The sequence below is a fragment of the Artemia franciscana genome, chromosome 6 (genome assembly GCF_032884065.1).
Source record: "Artemia franciscana chromosome 6, ASM3288406v1, whole genome shotgun sequence".
Lineage (NCBI taxonomy): Eukaryota > Metazoa > Arthropoda > Branchiopoda > Anostraca > Artemiidae > Artemia > Artemia franciscana.
This window is the reverse complement of record NC_088868.1, coordinates 8,441,046-8,467,113: the sequence shown is the minus strand read 5'-3', so window position 1 is coordinate 8,467,113 and position 26,068 is coordinate 8,441,046. Positions and strand designations below refer to the sequence as shown.

Here is a 26,068-nt window from a genome sequence, read left to right as displayed (position 1 = left end):
TCTAGATGAAATTAAAAAGTGCAATTTGCATGACATTTCTTTCCAATTCTAAGCTTATCAAAAGTTATACAGATAATATGGCCTAATATTTAACCTTCTCAGTTAGGCTATAATATTCCTAAGACTTACAGAAGTAGTGAACTTATTAGAACTTTTTAAGTGCACTAAGAACCTTTATTGCTCTTGCGTTTAACCCTCGAATGAACATCCTATGTCCAGATTAAAGTCAATGCTCACCAAAGATTACATATCTAAAATTGAAAATATTGAAAAAAGAAAACAATTGAAGTTGTAGAATCTCCCTGTGTCTAGGGGATTTTCGCGACAAAACATGTTGTAGTAGAAACTGCCATTTTCGAAAAATAAATGGAAAGTGAAGCTGGTTTATTAAACAGGCTTAAAAAAATTATGTTGGCTTAAATTAGGCTTTAAATTGACTGGCTCTACATTTCATTGCTATAATCAAATTTTCATTTTAAACCATCATTGTGTTGCGAGAGCAACACTTTGGTTTTGTCCTGTTTTTTTTTTTTTTTTTTTTTCTATGCTGCCGATGCCGGCTTATTCCTGAAAACTGGTAAGGGTCTAACCTGTGCGGTTTTTAAGGAAAGTGTGGACCCCAGGCCGGATTGATGAATATGGCATTACATTTTGGAAAGCTCCGCAGAACTCTTGCCTGGGGCCAAAAAGGATGGTTATGTAGCCTATGTCAGAGAGGAGTATCAGAAGTTGTGCAGCCAAGCTTTCGTTTCATCAAACCATGTTTCTGCTTTCGAATGGAAAGCTCCGTTCTAGCAGGCAAGCAGGCAGGCACCACTTTCAAATTGATAAATAGAATAATCTATTTTTTGAGTGATATAATCTTCTTTGAGTGATAAATAGAATAATTTACAGAAGCAAAAAAGTGGCATTTTCCCACGGGTGTGAAAGTGCTGCCGTGATTTTGGCTAGGTTTATCATTTGTTTTTTCGGACTTGAACTAAGACAGATATAATTTTTTTTCGACGGCAATCGATAGCTCTTGATGAGCTAATCAAAGTATATGTCATCCATTTTTTGATACAAAAATTCTTTCATGTGATATATTAGTTAGAAATTTTCAAGGGGTTGACAACTTCAGTAGTAGGGTACACACTGAAACCAAAAATAAGCCGATACCAATTGTGAGTCATGCAGGGACTTGTAAGGAAAGGTCGGCTGTTAGCTCATAATCATCTTCGGCAATGAGGGATTTGCAAATTTTGCTATTTGGTGTACCTATTATTTGTTTCCACTGTATTTGATGGTAAGATCGAGTTGTTATAATCGTCTGTTAGGCTGCAATCATGTTTAGTGAAGAGGAGTTTGTAACTTTTTCTAGTTGATGTAGCCTACCAATACTCACTGTAACCTAGAATTTAGTGTTTACATAACGGGTACAAACGGTAACATAAAACAACGAGGCAGTTTCATAATAATTAATGGAGTGTCATCTATGGTATTTTGATCCTGAAAAGTTAGTGATAGCTTTATAATACCAAATAGATTATATAAGATACTGTTCCAGGTCTTGATCCGTCACGATGTCTACGATTGAAAAGGATAAAGTTCAACCGGCTGCAAAGTCAATTTAGTCCCTTCTTTCGATATTATTTTGTTATTGTTGCTTTTTCAACCCTGAGGAATAGCCTTTGATCATGTGATTACTGATCGCGTTCTTCTTTGAACATAGCGTTTAGAAAGCTTCGATAGGCTGACAGCTTCAGCGTTTAACCGATAGCAAAGATATAAAACCAAAGTATTGATCTCGCAACACTTTATTTGGCGAAGCCGGACAAAGGTTGCCGCAACACTTCACGTTGATCAGGCAACGTAGGTCTAGTTAATAATTGGTCTCAATCACTGTGGTTCAGGACTTTCAAAATCTTATTGATAATCTTTTCATTATTGGTTTATCTATTAGTTATTAATTAATTATTAATCTTGTAATAATTGATTAAGAAATGACGATAGGAAAGAAAAGTCAAATGGGTTTTTTGTTTAACAGTAATCATCCTTAGGTAACACCCTTAACAAACTCCAACCCTTAACAAACAAACAGTAAACACACTTAGGCAGAAACACTTACCGTAGCGTAGAAAATCAAAATCGTCCAATTCTAATATCGTTTTCATTTGATCCAGTTGAAGGATTTTTACTTACTTGCCGCTTTCAGTTTTTTTACTTACTTGCTTACTTACTTCTTACTTGCTTTTACTAACTTTTACTTACTTTTACTTACTTACTTCAGATTTTACTTACTTGTCGCTTTTTTTTTAGTTTTTCTTTCCTGGCTCTAGTTTTAATATTAATTTTCGTGTGGAAAGGGGGATTTTATTTATTTGACTTGTCTTTTTTAACAATTTTATATTGAATTTAAAATGTTTCTCAATATTTTTTGGCTTAACCCTATTTCATATGTACATGCATCTAGATAGTGTCAAAACCGAGGACTGCCAATCCAATAGAAAAGTTCAGCGATAAGGTTTCAGTCACTATGAATTGTTTTTTCCCATCATTCTTGCTTTTATTGAATTGTTGTGTCTCTCTGTTACCCTGTATTTTGAGGTTTTTGAGGTCTTTTGATGCATTCCTGAGAGTTTCATTCACCTAACTCAATTACTCTCCATGATAACAAAAAGTTCCTAAACTAAATTTTTTTACCTTTAGGCAGAAACACTTACCATAGCGTTCTGGATTCGCTTCCTCAGCCTAACAAATTCTTGCTTTCTTGAGAATAACGGTCTTACAATTTTCCGCAGGTGCAAATAATAGAATTGGTAAGCCTAGCTGGTTTCTATTTCCATCTTGCGGAAAAATTTTTTTTAAGGGGATGAGAGGCAGACGAAAATGCAAAATATCAAACCTGTCATCTTGGTTTGCTGTTTCACAAGTTTTTGGGTTTGATCTAAAGACTTCCATGCATCGAGGGCTGAATAGGAACATTGACTTGCTCTTTTTGAAAGATACCGCAAGTTTTTGCAACTGAAAGCAAGGTGCAACATCGAAGCTTAAAATGAACAGAAATTATTACGTATATGAAAGGGGTTGCCCCCTCCTATAAATGTTTTATAGACTTTTTAAACAAGCTTGTTATTCTAATTAAACGTTCCGCGTGTTTCAGGATTTGTTCTTAAAGAATTGGGGGGAAAAGTCAAACTTTAGCGTAAAGAGCGAGACCTTGAGAAGGGGACAACCCCTTTCATACACGTAGTAAATTTTTGTTCGTTTTAAGTTTGTATATTGCTCCTTTCAGTTGAAAAAACTTGCTTTTTAATTTAATTTCCGATCGTTCTTAAATAATACCGAAAAATCCGGTTCCCCCTCTATAGAGAATTCTCCCCCCCCCCATGAAAAATTCCTGCACGGAAAGTTCTTTTCATGTAAAATATTCCTACCTCTCCGTCAGGGATATTACCCCTAGATAATTCTGTTCTAGCCTAAAATTCTTCCCAGAAAACTTTTTGTGGGTGATTCTTCTGTCATTTAAAAAGATTTAAATTTCTATTTGTTTTAAGGGCATTCCAAGATTCCCCTCCGTCGAAAAGCTTTCCCGCAAATATTCCCCCCTCGCCCCCTAGTAGAAAGTTGATTCCGCAGAAAGTTTCTCCTGGAAAATGTATCCCAAGAAAAATTCCCCCATGGAGAATTTCTCCCGTGCAAAATCCTCCCTCCTACAAAATGATACTCTAGACAATTTCAACCCGGTAAAAGCTTTCCCCGGGCAATTCCTCTTAACATCTCCACGTGTAAAATTGAGTCGGCAAAGAGAAAGTAAGACAAATAAAAATAATTTGGTATAAGAATCTTGGCAAATTTTTTCAGTGTAAAATATCTCCTCGAAAGTTTATCCTCCGGATACTTTCCTCTCCATGGAAAACCCTCCCCGTGGAAAGTCTCCACAGCAGAAATCCCTCCCCCGAAAAGTGTTGTACACTTACCAAAAACGAATAATCTATGTAAATAATGGGGAAACTCCTTGAATTACAGACCTTTCCTCAGAGGCTTTAGGGGGGGGGGGTCATGCTGTCCCCAAAGGAATAGGTACTTTCCTATATATGTATTATGTAATATATATAGTAAAATTTTCGGCTAATTTCGGAGGTTCGCTAAAAGATGATGCAGCGCCGTTTATTTTGAATTGTGTTTCTAATAGAGCGGATTTTTTTTTTTTAAATAGCCACATGGTAAAGATGAATTCTATAATTGTTTAGTTCATTCAGGTTTTTTGTTAAGTGTTAATATTTGTGATTTGGTAAATTTTATCATATTTAGTTTACCTATTGTTGCTAAAAAGAGGAATATATTAACAGGATAAGCTTGTTTTGGTGTTACTTGGTTGTTCTACATTAGCTGTTTTTTTTTTCATAGACATGTATTTTGGGGGTGATACCTGACAAGGGGATGCCATGGAAGTTCTGTGGTAGGCACAACACTTGACTGGGTAGAGAATTTAAAGTGCCGAAACCCTATAGGCAAGTGTATTCTCCTGATGAGCCCTTGTGTTGGGTTGTTGCCTCTGAATTATTTGTCTTTATTGTTTTTATTGTTTGGTAAATGACGACTTATACTTATTGACGACATGACTGCCTGTCCATGGATTATTCTTTATGGTTGATTGTGTATGGCTATGCTGTTTGACCTATGTGATTGTATGGATGAGTAGGGTTAAGGCCTCATTCAAGTGCTGCTCTATATTAATCACTAATTTAGGAAAACAGTCTTCCTTTTCTCCTTCTGTCTCTTTTTTTTTTTTTTTTTTTTTTTTTTTTTATTGTTTGTGCTGTTGCATTGGTGATTTCTCTTTTCATAATATATATATATATACAAAGGAATAAAGGAATATAATTTTCATAAATATATATATATATATATTTATGTAATAGGTACAAAGGAATAGGCTTTCCAACTATACTACACAAAACGGCTGTCTCAGAATCATGAAAATTTAGTTCGGTCGACTTTGCAGAAAAAATGGGAGTGAGAGGGGGCTGTTTGCCCATCAGTCTTTTTGGTTTCCGAAAAAGGGCGCTAGGACTTTTAATTTCCGTTCGAATGAATCCTTTCCCGATGTTCTAAGACTATGGGTTCGATGAGATCATCAATGGGAAAAAACAAAAAATTAAACTCGAAGCCGAGATCTTTCTTCTGAAAAAAAAATACTAAATTCTTATTTTTGAAGATGGGAACTTGAAACTTCTGCAGCAGGGTTATCAGATATGCTGAATTTGATGGTATGATTTTTATTAAGATTCCTTGACCTCTAAAGGGTGTTTTCTCTTTTTCAAAATCAGGCAAATTTTTTCAATCTCTTAACTTTTGATAGGTAACACGATTTTTACGTATATTAACATCAAAATTCCCTTTTTTAGATTAATATCAAAACTCCATTTTTTTTTAGTTTTGGTTAGTATTGAGCTGTGTTGTTCTTTACTCAATCGTGTTGTTCCCGTATCATTTTTGTTTATTGGACATTTTTTCAGAATTAGAAGAAAATAAAATGCCAGTTAACGCTGATTTTTACGTCCAAGTAACGAATATGAAAATTCCTATTGAAAATGAATTTGGTTCAACAGCCATTTTGACACAACTGAAGCCTGATCTTGATTTTCCTGAGACTAATTTACAAGAGGGTCGAAATGAAGGTAATTTTGTAAATATTGAAGCCTAAAAGAACGAATGTGATAATTTTCTAATGATTCCTGTCTCTAGGAATAACTAAGGACAAACTTACTTAACAAGACTTTACTTTTCGAAAAATTACTTGCATAAAAATTCTTGGGTGTTTGGCAGCTTGGTTTTCCGTTTTTATGGCACTTGGTAAATAAGTGGTATTTCGAAAAATTCGAAAAAATTAGAATAAATGAGGTGTTTTTAACTTACGAACTTACACTTACGGTGATCGGATTTGAATGAAACATGATATTTAGAAGGATATTGTGTCTCAGAGCTCTCGTTTTAAATCTCGACCGGATCCGGTGACATTGGGGGGGGGGTTTGGAGGGAGAAACCTAAAATCTTGGAAAACGCTTAGGGTGGAGGGATCGGGATGAAACTTGGCGGGAAAATAAGCACAAGTCCTAGATACGTGATTGACGTAACTGGAACAGATTCGCTCTCTTTGGAGGAGTTCGGGGGAGGGTTAATTCTAAACAATTAGAAAAAATGAGGTATTTTTAACTTACAACGGAGTGATCGGATCTTAATGAAATTTCATATTTAGAAGGACTTCGGAACTTAGATCTATTATTTTAAATTCCGACCGGATCCAGTGTCATTGGGGGGGGAGCTGGGGGGACCGGAAATCTTGGAAAACTCTTAGAAATGAGAGATCAGGATGAAACTTGGTAGGAAGGATAAACAGAAGTCCTAGATACGTGATTGACATAACCGGACTGAATCCGCTCTCTTTGGGGGAGTTGGAGAGGGTGTTAATTCGGAAAAATTAGAAAAATTGAGGTATTTCTAACTTACGAGTGGGTGATCGGATCTTAATAAAATTTGATATTTAGAAGTATATTGTGTGTCAGAGCTCTTATTTTAAATTCTGGCAGGATGCGGTGACATTGGAGGAATTTGGAGAAGGGGTACCTAAAATCTTGGAAAACAATTAGAGTGGAGGGATCGGCAAGAAACTTGGTGGGAAAAATAAGCACAAGTCCTAGATACGTGATTGACGTAACCGGAACGGATTCACTCTCTTTGGAGAAGTTGGGGGGAGGGTTAATTCTGAAAAAAGTAGTGATCCGATCTTAATGAAATTTCATATTTAGAAGGACCTCGTAACTTAAATTTCTTATTTAAAATCCCGATCGGACCCAGTTGCATTGAGGGGAATTAGGGAGAGGACGAGAAATCTTGGAAAACGCTTAAAGCGGAGAGATGAGGATGAAACTTGGTTGGAAGAATATGGACAAGTCTTTGATACGCGATTGACATAACAGGGCTGAATCCGCTCTCTTTGGGGGAGTTGGAGGGGGGATTAATTCAGAAAAATTAGAAAAATTGAGGTATTTTTAATTTAAGATCGGGTGACCGTTCGTGTGGTATTTTTAAATTTGATATTTAGAAGGAACTCATGTCCAAGAGTTCTTACTTTAAACCCCGACCAGATCTGGTGATTTTTGGAAGGTGTCGGAGGGGGAAACCAGAAATCCTGGAAAGCTTTTAGAGTGAAAAAATTGGGATGAAACTTGGTGGGTAGAATAAGCAAATGTAGTAGATACGTGATTGACGTAACCGGACTGGATCCACTCTCTTCGGGGAAATTAGGGGGGGGTCCAGTGCTTTGGCGAATTCGGTGCTTCTGTACGTGCTAGGACGATGAAAATTGGTAGGAGCGTCAGGGACCAGCACAAATTGACTTGATAAAGTCATTTTCCCGATTTGTCAATCTAGGGGCGGGGGATTGAAGGGAGAGGAAAAATTAGAAAAAATGATTTATTTTTAACTTACGAGTGGGTGATCGGATTTTAATGAATTTGATATTTAGAAGGACCTCGTGTCTCAGAGCTCTTGTTTTAAATCCCGACCGGCATTAAGCCTCTGATTTTCCTTTTAAATTAATCTATTGATTCTTCTAATTTTGCTAGAGCTCATGCCATATGAGATCTTGGCTCTTCCGACCTCGTCATAAGTGTCATATGAGCTCTTAGCTCTTGTTATTCTAATGCTAAAGTTGGCTCGGCGAGGTACTTGTATAAAATCTAATTTATTTTGTACGTGTCATTCCCTAGTTGAATATTATTTTGCTGTTCATTTCTTTTTTGAGTGTCTTTTTTGTTCACCCTTTTTTTCACAACTTTGCAAAAAGCGAATTTTGTCTTTTTTCCCCTCATTATACCATAGTTTAATTCTTGCCCAACTTCTTACTCACCCCTTGCTGTTTACGCTAATGTCTTAAAGTTCCTTAGAGATAATTGTAATTCATTTTCAACAGACCTAATGCTTGAGCAGGTTTTTTTTAAAGAAATTGAGACAAAAGTCGAGCTTTAGCGTAAAAGGCAAGGGAAGAGGAAGAGACATAACTACAACATATTAGCCAGGTCCTTTGTTCATTTAATATTTTAATGTTGCTTTTTGATTTTAAAAGAAAAAATTTTTGATATCTAATTAATTTCTGACCAATTTTCATATTTAGCCAGGAAAACCATTCTTTCTCCCCCCCCCCGACTAATATCTCACCTGGAAACTTTTTTCTGCATTGAAAATTCTCTCCATGGATAGTCTCCCCGAACCCTCGTACCCAAAATTCCGTCTATAAAACTTCAGTATGTTTCCCAATAACAAATATTATATGTAACAATTGGCAAATTACGTAATTTCCAATCTGTTTCCAAAAGGACTATGAGCGGTCATGTCATCTTCAATGTCATAGTTAATGGACCTCTCAACTATACTGAACCACATCGATATCTCACTGTTATTATCAGATGTCTCTGGGGGAAAGGACATGGGAGGGGGCTAGTTGCCCTCTAATCTTTTTAGTCGCTTTAACAGAGTATTGGAACTTCTGAATTTAGGTTGAATAAACCCTCTCTCGATCTTTGCGACCATCTGTTTGATACGATCACTCCTAGGAAAAGAAAATATTTAAACATAGATCCATGATCTTTCTTCTGGCAAAAATACGAAGTTCTATGTTTTTCTTAAGTAGATCCTTGAAATGTCAACAGTATAGTTTTCTGGTATGATGAATCTGATGGTAAGATCTCTCCTAAGATCGTCCGAATTTTAGGGGGGGGGTCCCTTTTTTCAAAGCTTAACGAATTTTGAATGTTTGAAATCCATTTAAAAAGAAATTCGTTTTGACGTATCCAGCGTTCCGTGGGAAAAGTGGGGTAGCATAGTAGCAATGATACTCGGCAGTTTTCTTGGCATAGTGAAATTCGTTGGCAGATTTGGCTGAAAGTACCAATGCTTCGACTGTTCCCGAATTTGGCTACTGGCAGTTTTGGAATCTTTTTCCATGCCTGCTTATAAAAATCCTGATTTTCAGAACTTAGTGTATTACTGGACCGAATCGCTCCTTACTTGCAGTTTGTTATAATAAACGATAGAAAACGAATAGTATTTCGAGCAGTGGATCTTAATTGGCGACAACTCACCAAATAAATGCTACCGCAAGCTTGATTAAAGTTTATTAATATATTTGTTCGGTCTTTCGAATGTTCTTAATCACTGGCAATATCAAAATGTTCATCGAGTGCTAGGTAACAAAAAGATGCATAAAAAGAGAATGGTTTCATGTCAATCACTCTTAATTCATAAAAATTAGTCAGAACCTCAATTTGTGATTAAATCCCCCTCTGAAAATTTAATGCGACCCCCCTTCCAAATGAAGTTATAAAAAATAATGTATGAATAGTTCATTGAAGGCTTACTGCTCTTTACTTATGTTGTATGATATTAAAAGTTGGATAGCATTGTTTAAAAAACAATATAGATATTTTTTTAGATTGTGCATTTAGGCGGATCGTTGGTTTTGGACATGGCAGGTATGGCTCAATTAGTATGAATAACTATTTTTGCTTCTCAGAAAAAAATAAATAAACTGTTTATGCAACTTGTTTTGATATATTGTGTTTGTTATTGGCGTTTATCACAAAATTGGTCTTTTTATCTTACTTGTGGACTATGGTGGACTGATGTTCTTTGTATTCTAAATGTTAATTTTTTTTTTTTAGTTTACAAGAATGAGTCTGCAGAGTCTGCTATTCACTATTGTGGAAAGCCCCATCGGTGCGAAATTGGTGAGAAAAAAATTGCTCGTTTGGACCATTTTAAATTACATAAAAAAATCCATTCTAAAGAAAAGCCCCATCAGTGTGAAATTTGTGAGAAAAGACTATCTCGTTTTAACTGTTCCAAATCGCATCAGGAAGTTCACTCTGAGGAAAAACACAATAAGTGTGTAATTTGCAAGAAAAAATTCGCTCGTTTGAATAATTTGAAAAAGCATCAATTAATTCACTCTGGCGAAAAGCCCCATGAGTGTGAAATTTGCAAGAAAAAATTCTCTCGTTTGGATAATTTGAAAACGCATCAATTAATTCACTCTGGCGAAAAGCCCCATGAGTGTGAGATTTGCAAGAAAATATTCTCTCGTTTGGATAAATTGAAAACGCATCAATTAGTTCACTCTGGTGAAAAGCCCCATCAGTGTAACATTTGTGAGAAAAGATTCTCTCGTTTGTATTCATTGAAATTGCACAAACAAATCCATTCGGAGCAAAAGCCCCATGAGTGTGAGATCTGTACGAAAAAATTCTCTTGTTTGGGAAATTTGAAAACACATCAAAAGATCCACTCTGGGGAAAAATCCCATCGATGTGAAGTATGTGAAAGAAGATTTTCTCGTTTAGACCGTTTTAAATCACATCAAATTATTCACTCTGGAGAAAATAATGCCCTCAGTGTCAAATATGTGAAAGAAGATTCTCTCGTTTAGACCATTTTAAATCACATCAAATGATTCACTCTGGAGAAAAGCCCCATCAGTTTGAAATATGTGAAAGAAGATTCTCTCGTTTAGATCATTTTAAATCACATCAAATGATTCATTCTGGAGAATAGCCCCATCAGTGTGGAATATGTGAAAGAAGATTCTCTCGTTTAGACCATTTCAAATCACATCAAATGATTCATTCTGGGGAAAAGCCCCTTCAGTGTGAAATTTGTAAGAAAAGATCCTCCCGTTTGGACCATTTCAAATCGCATCAAAAAATCCACTCTGGGGAAAAGCTTCTTTAGTGTGAAATAGGCGATAGAGGATTCTATCTTTTGGGCCATTTAAAATCATATCAAATAATTGACTCTAGGGAAAAGCCCTATCAGGGTGAAATTTGTGACAGAAGATTCTCTCGTTTAGATCATTTTAAACGGCATCAAAACATTCACTCTGAGGAAAAACACCCTGAGTGTGAAATTTGTAAGAAAAAATTCACTCGTTTGGACCATTTAAATCGCATCAAAAATCTACTGAGGAAAAGCCCCATCAGTATGAAATTTTTGAGAAAATGTCTGTTTTTGGATAATTTGGACTATTTGAAATATCATCAAAAAATTAACTCTGAGGAAAAACACCATGATTGTGAAATTTGTAAGAAAAATTTCTTTTAGTTGGTCTATTTTAAATCGTATCAAAAAATAACTCTGGAGAAAAGTTCCATGAGTCTGAAAATTTTGAGAAAAGATTCTCTCGTTTGGACAATTTGTAATTAAAGAAAAAGATACCGGTGAAAAGCCCCATGCGCGTGAAATTTGCACGAATAAATTGTTTAGTGTGGAACGTCTGAAGTTGCATCAAAGACAGGACCGTACGAAGTTTTTTTGTTGCAAATATTATCCGAAATACAATTGACAAATTAATATTTCTATTAGTTTGTCCGTATATGTTGAATTTCAATAGGTAGATATGGTAAGTTTATTTTTTATGGCACTTATTATTTACCAAGTGACATAAAGCGATCACAAATTCTGTCGGTCTGTCTGTCCTGGTTTTGCTAGTTTGGGTACTTCTAGATAAGCTAAGACGATGAAATTTGGCAGGCATATCAGGGATCACACCAGATTAAATTTGAAGTAGTCGCTTCTCCGATTTTTCATCTGGGGGAGAGTTGTGGATGGGTAATTTGGAAAAATTAGAAAAATGAGATATTTTTAACTTAATGAAATTTGATATTTAGAAGGATATCTTGTTTCAGAGCTCTTATTTTAAATACTGACTGGGTCCTTTAGCATTGAGGGGGGGAGTTGGAGGGGAAACCTGAAATATTGGAAAACTTTTAAAGTGGAGAGATCGTGAAGATACTTGGTGGGAAGAATGAACACAAGTCCTAGATAAGTGATTGACATAACGAGACCGGACCGCCTATCTGTGGGGGAGTTGGAGGGAGGGTAATTCGGAAAAATTAGAAAAAATGATGTATATTTAACTTACAAACGGAGGACAAGATCACAGTGAAATTTAATATTTAGAAGGACCTCGTGTGTCAGAGCTCTTATTTCAAATACCGACCAGATCCGGTGACAACGGGGAAAGTTGGAGGGGAAACCGGAAATCGTGGAAAACGTTTAGAGTCTAGAGATGGGGATGAAACTTGGTGGGAAGGGCAAGCACATGTCCTAGACACGTTATTGACATAACCGGACCGGATCCGCTCTCTTTGGGGGAGTTGGGGGGTTACTAGTTTGGGCACTTCCAGATAAGCTAGGACGAGGAAAGTTGGCAGGCACATCAGGGACCAGACTAGATTAAAATGGAAATAGTCTCTTTCTCGATTCGACCATCTGAAGGGGGGAGCGAACAAGATAGTTGAGAAGGATTTTATTTGTCGATAAAACAAATGATTGTTCTTCTTAAGTATGACTTGTGGTCTAGGGGTATGATTCTCGCTTAGGGTACGATAGGTCTAATGTTTGAATCTCGGACCACCCCAATTTTTACATGAAGAAGATCTGAAACTAGAAACATGATCAATATAGCGATCGCTGAAAGTTAGAAGGTGTATCAGGGACCCGACCAGATTAAATTTGAAATAGTCGCCTCCCCGATTTGAACATCTGGGGGGAATGGAAGGACCGTTAATTTGGAGAAATTAGAAAAAATGAGGTATTTTTAATTTACGAACCGATTATCGGATCTTAATTAAATTTGATATATAGAAGGATCTCGTGTCTCAGAGCTCTTATTTTAAATCCTGACTGGATCCGATGACATTGGGGGGAGTTGGAGGAGGAAATTGGAAATTTTGGAAAATGCTTAGAGTGGAGGATCGTAATGAAACTTGGGGGTAGAAGCTCTTGGCTCTTTCGATTTCGTCACAAGTGCCATATGAGCTCTTGGCTCTTGTTGATATGTATTAACAATTTTCTTTATTTTTCCATAAACGGAGTAAAGAGGCAAGGCCTTTCCTCAATATTCATTATCCCTTCCTTTTAAACAAAATCAGTAAAATTTTCACTTTCTCACAGTTAATCGTCTTTAATACAATGTTATTTGTTCTTCTCATAAATAAATGCATATCTTCTTTCTCATTTTGACTAGTCTTTTAAAAACGAAATCAAGTGTGATTGTACGAAAATGACCAAACCTGATCTGTTTATGCTTTAACGTCTCGAAATGCTTTAGGAACAGAAAAGAATGTTGAAGTGGTATGTTTTGTTGTATTATTTATCCATTCAGTCGATGCTTGTATATGGTGCTTGGAAGAAACAGGGCGAAGCAAGAAAATTGAAGGTAAAATCCAGAAAAAAAATATTAAAGGATTTTTTTTCAATGTTTTTTGATTTGATTAATTGATTAAGACCCGGAACTGTGGTTGGTTAATATAGTGAACAAGAAGTTAACGCTCCGCAAAATCATGGTATATTCACTCACCAGAAACATGGGAAATTTTTTTGTTACTATAGAACGTGCATGTCTGAAGTGTGGCATTTTCCCCTCTGCTTTCCCTCTCTTTATTATCATAGTACCAAAGTACAAAGTACTTTGCAAAGTACAGTAGCAAAGTACCCTTTGCTTTCCCCTCTTTATTATCGTGTAAGTGACACATTATTATCAGTATTATCGTTATTATTGCAGTCCGTCTTGCCAACTTAATTCTCATCAGTGTATATCACCTTTGCGACCAAAGATCATATTCCTCTACAACAACAGGATTTAAGAGAAAAAGATGGGCATAACTCAAATAAAAAGGTACTACAAAACAAAAAATGTTATGATCTGTGCTTTCTTCATACCCGTAAATAACATTATATGCAACAGAAAAAAAAACAGAAACTAGACGATCTTCCATTAGTGATATATGATGAACAATAACAAATTTCTGGGAAACGTAAAACTTAAAAACTTAAGATAGGTGGAAACCCAATTAAATAACATATCGAACTTAAGACGAGGAGAAATTATCATGATAATGGAACCCATTACAAAGAGAAATGACAAATAGTGATGAAACCAAACTTAAACTGAAATAACCACAAGTAGGTATGATGTTACCAATCCCCTTCAAACCTTCCAAAGGAAATAGTATCATTTTGACTATATCTAAGGTTACTTAATTGATTACAAAAAACGGATGTAAAAAAAAAAAAACTTGAAGTTCCAGTCTTTTCTCAAACATTGCTGAGTACCTACTGAGTCAACTTCTCACTAGGGGCCCACCCCAGGCCACTCAGCGCGTCCCCAGGTAGCAGATAGAGGAAAGCCTTGTAGATATGCAGGGTACCTCCGGTGGTGATGGAGGCACGGACCAAGGGGGGATCCAGCCCCTGGGGGTCCTAAAATATAACTGGGATACCCTCGCCTGGGGGACATAAATTCAGGCGGAGGAGGAAGAAGGCCCCTCTGATGTAGACTGAGCTGGGCCCACCGGCGTGTGGATATGTCCCGTCAGCTTCAAACCTTCTCCCAACAATGGGTAAAATCGTATGGTATGGCAGATTATCATCGTGGGAGGATCCTCTTCAGGATGACAACTGCGAAAGGGCGGATGATTAAGCGACGAACAACGGCCTCTGCAAGTTCTAACCAGCCTTGAAACCTCTCCTTTTAACAAATGAATTATGGGCTCTATAAATCAAAGCAAAATTACTACCGCGTCCGGGGAAACCGACGAACCTAGCAATTTGATGATGATGATGATGATGGCGAATGGAAGTAATATTGAACATACTACCGCGTACGGGGAAGCCGACGAACATGCTACCGCGTACGGGGAAACCGACGAACATGCTACCGTGTACGGGGAAGCCGACGATCATAATAGGCCTATGATGACCCCCGGACGGGATGAGGATACCCTGCGACTCATCTCCACTAAAACTGTACTCAACATAGGAACACTCAACACCCAGACTCCAGCCAAACCAGGAAAAATGGATCTACTACTGAGGGAACTAAACCGATACAAGTGGCACTTATTCGGGCTATCTGAGACACACCTCCCCCGAACCAGTGAAGAAACTATCTCTGGAACCTCCCTCCTACTCTCGGGACGCACCGATGGCACTCACAGACAGGGTGTTGGATTCATCCTCTCACCAACTACAAAAAAAGGCGCTGATCTCCTTCACGCCCGTATAAGAAAGGATAGCAACCATTAGACTAAAGAGATCCGTGTCAAACCTTACCATCATCCAGGTATATGCTACTGACTCTGCTCGAAGCGATGAATAATGCAAACAGTTCTTCTTTCAACTTCAAAGTGTCACCGACCAAACACCAAAGAAAGATATGCTCATCGTCATGGGCGACTTCAACGCTATCACGGGCAACGATCAGATTGATCGGAGAGATGTAATGGGACCGCACGGCCATGGCCGACTGAACGGAAGAGGTGAAAGGCTAATTAGTTTCTGTAGAGAAAACGACCTGTATATAACTAACACCGCCTTTAAACACAGACACCGCCGTAAGGTCACCTGGAGATCCCCCGACGAAGTAACTGAAAACATGATAGACTATGTGCTCATATCTAAACGCTGGAAGTCCTCATTAATGGATACTGTATCCCTTCCTGGTGCAGACTTTGATTCGGATCACTCACTCCTGATGTCCAAACTCAAGCTAAGACTGAAACGACTCCCCGAGACAACAAGAATCCCTAGATTCCGGACAGAGCTGCTTCGCGACCCCATAAAAAAGACGCCTATACCACCAGCCTATCGTCAAAACTCCGAGCTATCCTAGAGAACTTCACTTCCCTCACTACCATCGAAGAGATTGATCAACTGGCTGAGCATGCAACTTCTGCAGTTTTGGAGACAGCAAATGATGTCCTCGGTAGGAAAACGAAAGACGAAAAGCCGTGGATTATTGAAGAAATAATCCAACTATGTTACCAAAAGCGTCTCTGCAACAACAATGCTGACCCATGCAGCCGAGACACCTATAAATATCTCAAAAGGAGAATCGAACGGGAAGTCCGAAAGGCCTTGCGTAACCATGTTACCGAGAAATGCAAGGAATGCAAAACCCAGTTTAGGAACAGAAACAGTCAAAAACTCTTCAAAACAGTTCGTGAACTGTCTAGCAGGAAAGATCCCATGTCCACAGAAATCCTAGACAAACATAACAATCCCTTCAGCGACGCAAAAATGAAACTCGAAGGATGGAAGGAATATTTTGAAGATAAATTAAATCCGCAGGTCATTGCCGATCCCAGAATCCTAAACTCCTTCCCCATTAATGATCGAGAACCTCCACCACCACTCTTAAAATCAGAAACTGAGGCAGCGATAAGATCCCTGAAACGAGGAAAGGCCCCAGGACCGGACGATGTCACTACTGAACTAAATAACATTGACTCAGAGGACGTCGTCGAATTGTACCACAAAGTTGTGTCAGCCGCTTGGTCAAGGGGCCACGTCCCACAGCTATAGTGCAAGGCAGCAGTGGTCCCAATCCACAAAGAAGGCTCAACAAGGGAGTGTGAGAACTACCGCCCGATCAGCTTGACCAGCCATCAAACTAGAATACTGACCGAAATTCTCCTACGTGGAAACCACGCAATTACAGCCTCCGTTCTGGGTGAATACCAAGCTGGCTTCCGACCTGGACGATCGACCATTGACCAAATCTTCACTGTTCGTCAGCTCATGGAACGCTTTGTCGAGTTCAACAGAGACCTATATCATCTCTTTATTGACTTTCGGCAAGCCTTCGATTTAATCTGGAGGAAAGGTCTGTGGAACTTCCTAGCACATTACGGTATCCCCGACCAAATCGTCACGATTATTGAGAATATATACAGCCAATCCAGAAGCCGGATACTCACCACTGATGGACTCTCTGATGAATTCTCAACATCCTTGGGAGTGTTACAAGGATGTATTCTGTCGCCCCACCTGTTCAACCTGTTTCTTCACGCCATACTGTCACTGATACCAGACGAACATGGAGCCAAAATAGGTGGAGTCCTAGTAACCAAGCTTGCCTATGCTGATGACATCGACCAGCTCTCTACAATGGCCGCTGATCTCCAAAGACAAGATGACTGTCTCAACGAAGCCACAAAACCTTTTGGCATGCAAATTAACGCCAAAAGAACGAAAGTTATGGTCACGTCACGCCAAAAACAAGCAGCTACTCCTTCCATAATGATCGACGGCCAGCCGGTTGAAACGGTTGACCAATTTGTCTACCTGGGCAGTCTCCTCAAAGCGGACAATTGTCATACCTCCGACATCAAACGCCCCCTAGCTCTTGCTAGCTCCAGTTTTAAAAGGCTCACAAATATCTGGAAATGCCGAAACCTGTCTAACCAACTGAAAGTTCAACTTTTCAACAGCCTGATTGTGCCAATTGATATATATGGGTGTGAGACCTGGACCTTGAAGATCGAAAATGAGCGTAACCTACTTGCATTCGAGATGAGATGTCTCCGTCGCATCGCAAGAATCACCTACACTGAACTTGTGACCAATGAGGAGGTGCGAAGACGGCTGAAGTCCCCCAACACAATCCTAAATAAAATCAAACGACAACAACTGCGATGGCTCGGACCTGTCAATAGAATGGACGACGACCGTCTACCAAAAATCTCCCTCGAAGGAACCATAGACAGATATCGACCACGAAGAAGACCTAGCAAGAGGTGGATTGAAAACTTTGACCGAAAGCGCATCGTTGATTTGACTCGAACTGTACACGATAGAACAATGTACCGAGCGCTGGTTCATGCCCTATCAAAAGAAGTGGCCCAAAAACGTCCCACGAGGATGGACGGGACTTAAGTAAGTAAATCCTTAAATTTCAATCCTGTTAAATACTACAAATAATTTGGAAAATATTTGATTGCATTTTTTTTTAGACTTCTTTAAAAGGATATTAATCTTTTTTTTTGTTCTAAGCAAAAAGCTTAGAAATCCTGTGTAACAAACTTTGATGGAAGCTAAAAGCCATTGGTGAAACACATAACATTCTTCCTCTTCTTAATTCTTCTTCCTCATAAAGTTTGGTTTCTCTGTACAAACGGTGACTGAGACAATAAGTAATACGATTTGGAATGAGATTATGTTTAAAATCACCTATCACAGCAAAGCTTGGCCTACTTTGTGACATGGGCAAAGACATAAATTGACAACTTTCATTTAGAACTACTGGATCCCCCACTACATAGCAGTAACCCAGCTCAATCAGACTATAAGACTTAATAATTAGTTGTTTTTTTTAATAAAAGAGAACACTGTCTTGAAGCCAGGAATTGAAGATTTTGTCAGAGAAGAAGAAGAAAGAATTGTTAAGAAGCACTAGTCGGCTGTGTACCAGGCGGATATTTTTCAGTTACACCAGCTACTGCACAGTAACTGCCCATTTTGAACTGCAGTACACCCGGGGGGGTGCGCCAAGAATGGCTAAGGAAGATTTGTTATTCTATTTGCATAAGGAACTCTCCCTTCCCCCATTTTTTTATTTCCAAAAAAGTAAAATAAAACTATTAGTCTATGAAATGGTTCCCATCATCTTTAGCCCACTTAAATGATTGTATTGTTTTTGTATTGTATAGAATTAACGACGCTTCTTGACTACTAAGGTCCCTGTGTCGCCCCTGCAGTGCATTGCTGCAGCATGATTCGATCTCTGGGTCCCGTATTACCAAGCTAAGGTCAAACCCACTGCGCCACTACAGGACCCCACTTAAATGAATACTATATGGTTTTAGACTTTTGAAATTTCTGCCTCTTTTACTGTTTTGTTTTGAATATTATTTGGATATCTTACTTGTTTTTTATATTGAAAGTGGGACTGTCACTCCAGTATAAGGAAACTGATTCGTTTTGTCTTGTTCTTCTTTTTAGTTAAAGAACTTTTGGGTAGTAGAGACTAAAGCTTTCATATTGATCAATGTTGAAACATTTTTAAACATGTTTAAATCCATTGTTGAAACTTGGGGCTGTCATTCCGGTAAAGGGAAACAAATTTCTTTTTTCCTTTTCTTCTTTTTAGTTAACAGAACTCTTGGCTCGCAGAGACTGAAGCTTTCTTGATCCACATTGAAACATCTTAAAACGTGTTTAGTTGAAACAATGGATTTATAGACGTCTACTAAACAGGGCTGTTGAGAGCTACTTACTGGGCTAACCGTGCTTTCTAACACGGTAAGAAAATCGCTTACTCAGATTACTGCAGGCAGTAACTATTCTCGTTCCCAGCAGATTGGACAGTAACCATTTTTCTGCTGGGAATGGAAATAGTAACCATTTGGTTACTTCAGTTAGTGCCTGGAACACACCCGTTGTTTAAACTAGTGATTGTCCTATTTGTTTGACATAGAATCTGTTGAATATATTATTTAGTATTCGACGTTTAATATTTTGATGGAAGGATTTCATTCCCTGGGTTTCGTAAAATTTTGGCCAGAAAACTAAATGAACAGGCATGCAGTTTCGCGATTTGTATGTAAAAATTTTACTCTTCGGCTCTCTTTGTTGCACATTGTTTTCATTGTAGGCTATTGGCTATTCAATTTCTACTTTTCATTGGAATCAAGGAATATAAAATTCTAGTTTAAAGGCTTCTTGCTATCTTGGACAGTAAGACATGTTGACATAGCTGAACAAAACTGTCTGACTTGAATCAAGGGCCAGTAACGTAGGCTAGTCTGGCTTTGGAAAATAGCCTATCAAGTTTCTATGTTTAGGCTACCTTTTTCTCATTTCCAGGACTTAATAGATTATATAGCCTATGTGATGAGTATCTATACCTGTCTAAATTTCATTGGCTCTATTTTTTTGAAAAAGTAATTCTGAATATGTGTAGGCTATTTCCTTTTATGATATAGGTCTGATTAAGGCTTCTCTTGTAAATTTCAAAAATTATCTAAAGTTATTCTGGTAAAATTCTGGTTTATCTACTTTTTGCTGTCTTGGGAAGGGGCTAGGTTGGGAAAATGAAACTTTCAGGGAAGGGTCTACAGACTAAAGTATATCCCAGGAATGTATTTTGGTAAATTCATAGCAAACCATTTAACTGGCTTTCATGTAAAGTAAATACACCACTTGATGCCTTTTTTATGCTCTCTATGAATATAACAATTATTTATACCTTAAAGTAAGATTTAAGCACTTTTAACCTAACCCAACCTACACTAACCTTATTATAAATAATTTTAGCACTGAGAAAATATAGTATTATTTTGTCAAAAACTAGGCAGAGAAAACAGTATTATTTTGTTAGAAATTACATAGGCCTATGACTTGTACTTTAATTGAAAATTTGTCATTTTTAAGAGTTTAAAAATGCAAAAATTTGAATTTGTTGTTGAAACATTTGTTGTATTCATAAAGAACATAAAAAGGCATCAAGTGGTATGTTTACTTCATTGGTAAGTCAGTTATATGAACTATCATAATTTTTTGAAAATTAATCATTTTGAAGAGCTAAAAAAGTGCTTAAATCTGAATTTAAGGTAGAAGCAATTATTATATTTGTAAAGACCACAAAAAAGGCATCAAGTGGTATATTTACTTTATGCAAAAGCCAGTTATATGGTTTACTAGAAATTTACCAGTATTTTATAAGATGAGATATAAATTTATTAAGAAAAGAAAACAAACACTATTCACCATTTGCCTGCCAAGAAAGGCAATAAGCTTGTGAGGGCAAGCAAGGTTATCACCCTTAGCTAATTAAAACCACATTCATATCACAGTACTCAATACAAAAGAAACTCAACTGATGAAGGAAGAAAAGAAAAAAGAGAAAGAGGAAAAAGACAAAAAGAAGACAGAAAAAATAAAATTAACAGCAAATAAATCAGGGAAATGTCTCAAAATTACTCACAAGATAAAAGAAACTTCTTTACCTGTGACTTGAAAGCAGTGCTGTCACTTACTTGAAGTACTACTTAAGTAAAATTTTCCATTACTTGTACTTGTACTTAAGTAAAAACTCTAGGGTGTGCTTATTACTTGATATTTAAGTAAGATTACGAAATACTTATTACTTAAGATACTTTTAATGTACTTGTTTTTCAAATACTTTTGTGTGTGTGTGCTTTGGCCATGTACAAAAACACATTGCATAATATAGACATCTATTATCAAAACCATAACAAGTTGCTGAGAACAGATGGTGGTGAATAAATGAATTCCCAACAGCATGTTTAAAGAAGAAGCAGGACCTTTCATGTCATAAGCTTCTTTAATCTCAAACTAACTGAATTTCAGCATGGCCAAACAACTTCCATTTATACTCCAAGGGAGGTACTTTACTGTGAAGGGTGAAATTGACCAAGATGGGTCTGTGAATGCATCCTGCAAGTTTTGCCCTGACAAAACCGTAAAGGGATACATACATGCAACAACCAACTTCCACAAGCATTTGAAGGTAACTGACTCCTATTTGCTGCCTATTTGTATTTATGTCATGTGTCTTTTTTCTTTATTGTCATGATTAGCCTTATTCCATCAATTAATGGGCCACTCCATCACTCCAGGGACTGATGGCCCATTGGTAAATGTCAACTTTTGTTCCAAGTGCTCTAAAGTGCATATTACTACATATAACAAGATTCTCATGATTGCATGTTGTTTCTTTGTCATTATTACAGAAGGGCATCCATTTTTTGGCTTTCTAAAATCCCCCTCCAACGAAACTAAAAATATGTAAAGTAGGCTTGCAGTAAATTTATGGCAGTTCATGTAGCCTAACTGACTTAACAATAAAGTGAACATACCACTCTATGCCTTTTTTATGCTCTTTACGAATATAATAATTGCTTCGAACATAAATTCGAACTTAAGCACTTTTTGAGCTCTTAAAAATGACAAATTTTAAAAAAAAATATGACTGTTCATGTAAATGACATACCAATAAAATGAACATGCCACTCAACGCCTTTTTTATGGCACTTGGTATTAACCAAGTGACATAGCAATTGCAAAGTCAGTCAGTCTGTCTGTCTGTCAGTCCTGGTTTTGATACTTCAGGCACTTCCAGGTAAGTTAGGACAATGAAATTTGGTAGGTGTATCTGGGACTGGACTAGATTAAATTAGAAATAGTCTTTTTCTGGTATTGACCATCTGTTGATCAAATCCTAATGAAATTTGATTTTTGGAAGGATATCGTGTCTCAGAGGTGTTATTTTAAATCCCGACAGGATCTGTTGACATTGGGGGGGGGGAGTTGGGAAGGGGAATTTAAAATCTTGGAAAACACTTAGAGAGAGGGATTGGGATGAAAATTGGTGGGAAAAATAAGCACAAGTCCTAGATACATAATTGACATAACCAGAACGGATCCGCTCTCTTTGGGGTAGTTGGGGGGGGGGTTAATTCTGAAAAATTAGAAAAAATGAGGTATTTTTAACTTATGAACGGGTGATAGGATCTCAATGAAACTTGACATTTAGAATGATGTCGTGTTTCAGAGCTCTCATTTTAAATCCCGACCGGATTTGGTAACATTGGGGGAGTTTGGGGGGAACCTAAAATCATGGAAAACGCTTAGATTGGAGGGATCGGGATGAAACTTGGCAAGAAAAATAAGCAAAAGTCTTATATACGTGATTTACATAATTGGAACGGATCTGCTCTATTGGGGGGGGGGGAGGTTAATTCTGAAAAATTAAAAAAAGTGATGTATTTTTAGCTTACAAAGGAGTGATCAGATCTTCATGAAACTTCATATTTAGAAGAACTTCGTAACTCAGATGTTTCATTTCAAATCTCAACCTGATCCAGTGTCATGGGGGGGGGGGCAGTTGGGGAGGGGACTGGAAATCTTGAAAAATACTTAAAGTGGAGAGATCAAGATGAAACTGGATGGGAAGAATAAAATCCTGTCTAAGACACGTGACTGGCATAACCGGACCGGATCTGCTCTGTTTGGTGTTTTTTTTTTGAGGGGGGGTAATTTTGAAAAATGAGGTATTTTTAACTTATGAAAGGGTGACTAGATCTTAATGAAATTTGATATTTAGAAGGATCTTGAGCTTTAAAGCTCAAATTTCAAATTCCGACCAGATCCTGTGACATTGGGGGGAGTTGGAGGGGGAAACCGGAATTCTTGGAAAACGTGAAAATTGGGATATTTTTATCTTACAAATAGGTGATCGGATCTTAATGAAATTTGATATTTCGAAGGAATTCACGTCTCAGAGCTCTTATTTCAAATCCCAAACAGATCTTTTTACGTTGGGGGAGTTCAAGGGGGAAATCTTGGAAAACACTTGCAGTGGAGGAATCGGGATGAAGCTTGGTGGTTAGAATAAGCAAATGTCCTTGATATATGATTGACGTAACCATACCAGATTTGCTCTCTTTGGGGGAGTTAGGGGGAGGGGTTTGGTGATTTGACGAGTTTGGAGCTTCTGGACGTGCTAGGACGATGAAAATTGGTAGGCATGTCAGGGAGCTGCACAAATTGACTTGATAAAGTCGTTTTACCAGATTCGACTATCTGGGAGGCTAAAGGGAAAGGAAAAATTAGAAAAAAAAGGTATTTATAACTTACGAGTGGGTGATTGGATCTTAATGAATTTGATATTTAGAAGTACATTGTGCCTCAGAGCTCTTATTTTAAATCCTGACCGGCATTAAGCCTCTGATTTTCCTTTTAAATCAATTTATTGATTCTTAGAATTTTGGTTGAGCTCTATACATATGAGCTCTTGGCTTTTAGCTCTTCTCGCCTCGTCACAAGTGCCATATGAGCTATTAGCTCTTGTAATGAGTAAAAATTATCATACTACACCTACAGTTTATGCAGATTTCCTGAAGATTCAGACTGAAAATATTGCATTCAGACAGATGGTATTTGTGTCATAAAACATTTTTTTCGCACTCTTGTTTTATTTATTTTCTTTATTTCCCTCAAAAAATGAGGAGTACGCTACAATATAATATAAAGAAAAAACAACTGATAACACTTACAATCAAAACCTATCAAATATTGATCGAACACTTAAAAAAAAAAAAAAAAAAAAAAAAAAAAAAAAAAAAAATTGCTAAATAGATTAGCCTATAAATCATGAAGAGCCAGAACTGTTACTAAAAAACGGAAATAAATTGTGGCCTAAAAGGCTAATTTTCGCCCTATCTTCAAATGTTTTATATTTTTTCTTTATACAGACCACAGGATCCTTCACATTAAGCTTTAAAACAATCTCAGTGTTACTAAAAGAAAGGGGGAAACCAAGTAAAAATTTACAAAATTTAAAAGAAGCAACTTTAATGGGCGAAAGATCAGAAGGTCTGAAATTTCGGAAGAGGAGGGACGGGAACAATACGTGAGGCAGAGCAACAGCGCTATACATACGACCAAGGACGTCCCGACGGTAAAGACCCCGAAAACGAATTAAAAGACCAAATGCCTTGCCTTGCGTAGTTTCATCTGAACATGCTGAACCAGGACTGGTTTGAAATCTCTTTTCGAAGCAGCATAAGGTAATCCCAAATAAGTGACTATTGGCGACGACTGAAAAATAACACCATTGCCGCAATCGAGAGTCGCCCGGACATTATCCTCTAAGCAATTTACAACAAAAAATTGACATTTTTCAAAACTGATAGAAAGGCCCAAACCATTTAAACAATTAATTAAAATATTAAAATTAGAAACAAGACTAGACTTGGACCGGCTTAGAAGGATAATGTCATCAGCATATGCAATGTAAGACAGATTTCGACATAATGAAACAAACGAGCAGGAAAGAGAATTAAGGGCAGTAGCTAAACAAGAATTGAATATATAAGGAGAAACAATTCCTCCTTGTCTAATTCCTCTACCCACTTGAATTAATTTGGACTGAGATGAAGACGAACTCGGACAGATACGGATCTTTAAACCAGAATACCAAGAGCGAAGGACTCGTATGACAGCTAGGGGCGATCCTGCATGGATTAAAGTGAGCAGAGCGGATGCATGAGAAATGTTATCAAAGGCCCCTTTGATATCAATCAAGAGGGCGTATAGCGGTTGACCAGAGATTCTCGCTTCTTCAATAACTTTGCTGAAAGATGCATGGACATGGTCACATCCCAAACCTCTCTTGAAACCAACTTGATTAGAACCAGTGTCAAGAATTTCAAGAAGATCCTTCGAACACAACTCAAACACTTTCCCAATCATAGAACCCCTAGTAATTGGCCTCCAGGAGCTACAAGATGACAAGTCTTTTTTCCCGCTCTTAGGAATAGGCGTAACTATGCCAATATAGAATGACGATGGTACTAAACCAGTAGTAAGTAAAAGGTTGAAAAATGCCAGTAGAATAATAAGAAAAGAAGAAGGAGCAAGTTTGAGGTGATTAGCAAATAAGCCATCATGATCCTTAGCCGACTGTGTCTTTAACGTTTTGATTGCTCCACGTAACATATCCTCAGAAATCCTGTAATCAGTTGAAAAATTCTTCAACCTTTCATCTAATTGCAACACAACACTGTTAGAATCGTACGAAGTCGACAACTTAGAAAAATAATTTTCCCACTCTTTTAGCGATGGTGTGGAATTAGTATCAGGCATGTTAATCCGCCGATTGCCTCGGAGAACATTCCAAAGGAGATTCTTGTCCTTGTCGTTATCAATGTTTGAAGAAGCTTCTTCTATGATCAGGTTATTATGACGACGGAGCTCTGCTTGGAATTCAGCCTTTCTCTTTTTCATTAGCAAAAAAACTGGATGCGAGTCTCTTGGCTTACCGAGGGCCCGCCATTCCCAATACGCTTGTTTAGCCGCCTTATTAGAATTTACCAAAAAAGGATTGAGGCTCCAAAAAGGTTTCTGCGCGCCCAATCTTATCCTATTAGTAGGAAAAACTGCCGCAGCACCATACTTTAAGCAATGGATTAATTCAAAATAAAGACAATTAATAGTCAAAGAGGGATTACTATCCATTGAATCCAAACTATCAGGGATATAGACTTTATCAATTAAAGTCCCAACTCTTTCTTGGTAAAGCGGTCTAAAATTTGGGTTCCAATCAACCCGATCAAAAAATTTAGGAAGCTTATTACCAGAAAAACGAACTGGGGAAGGACAAGAAGCCAAAGGGGGTATAAGGAACTGAAGCGGCTTGTGGTCACTAATGGAGAAATCTTCG

At 37.5% G+C, this 26,068-nt stretch overlaps 2 protein-coding genes across 12 annotated transcripts in view; both read left to right on the top strand.

Annotated features, from left to right (window-relative positions):
* LOC136028000 (zinc finger protein 431-like) overlaps nt 1-13,056 on the top strand; it is an 82,133-nt gene extending 69,077 nt beyond the window's left edge. For all 5 annotated transcript variants that reach the window (XM_065705526.1, XM_065705529.1, XM_065705528.1 and 2 more), the window contains 2 exons: nt 5,502-5,663; nt 9,705-13,056. In XM_065705526.1, coding sequence (XP_065561598.1) covers nt 5,502-5,663; nt 9,705-10,468 — 926 coding nt within the window. In that variant the 3' untranslated portion in view covers nt 10,469-13,056. The remainder of the gene's footprint in view (nt 1-5,501; nt 5,664-9,704) is intronic.
* LOC136028001 (zinc finger protein 239-like) overlaps nt 1-26,068 on the top strand; it is a 79,528-nt gene that overhangs the window by 28,706 nt on the left and 24,754 nt on the right. Inside the window, exon 1 of one of the 7 annotated variants that reach the window (XM_065705534.1) lies at nt 17,610-17,757. The exons of 1 other annotated variant lie outside the window; for it this stretch is intronic. The gene's annotated coding sequence lies outside the window, so the exon portion shown is untranslated. 5 more of the 7 variants (XM_065705533.1, XM_065705540.1, XM_065705535.1 and 2 more) reach the window with 5 other exon arrangements.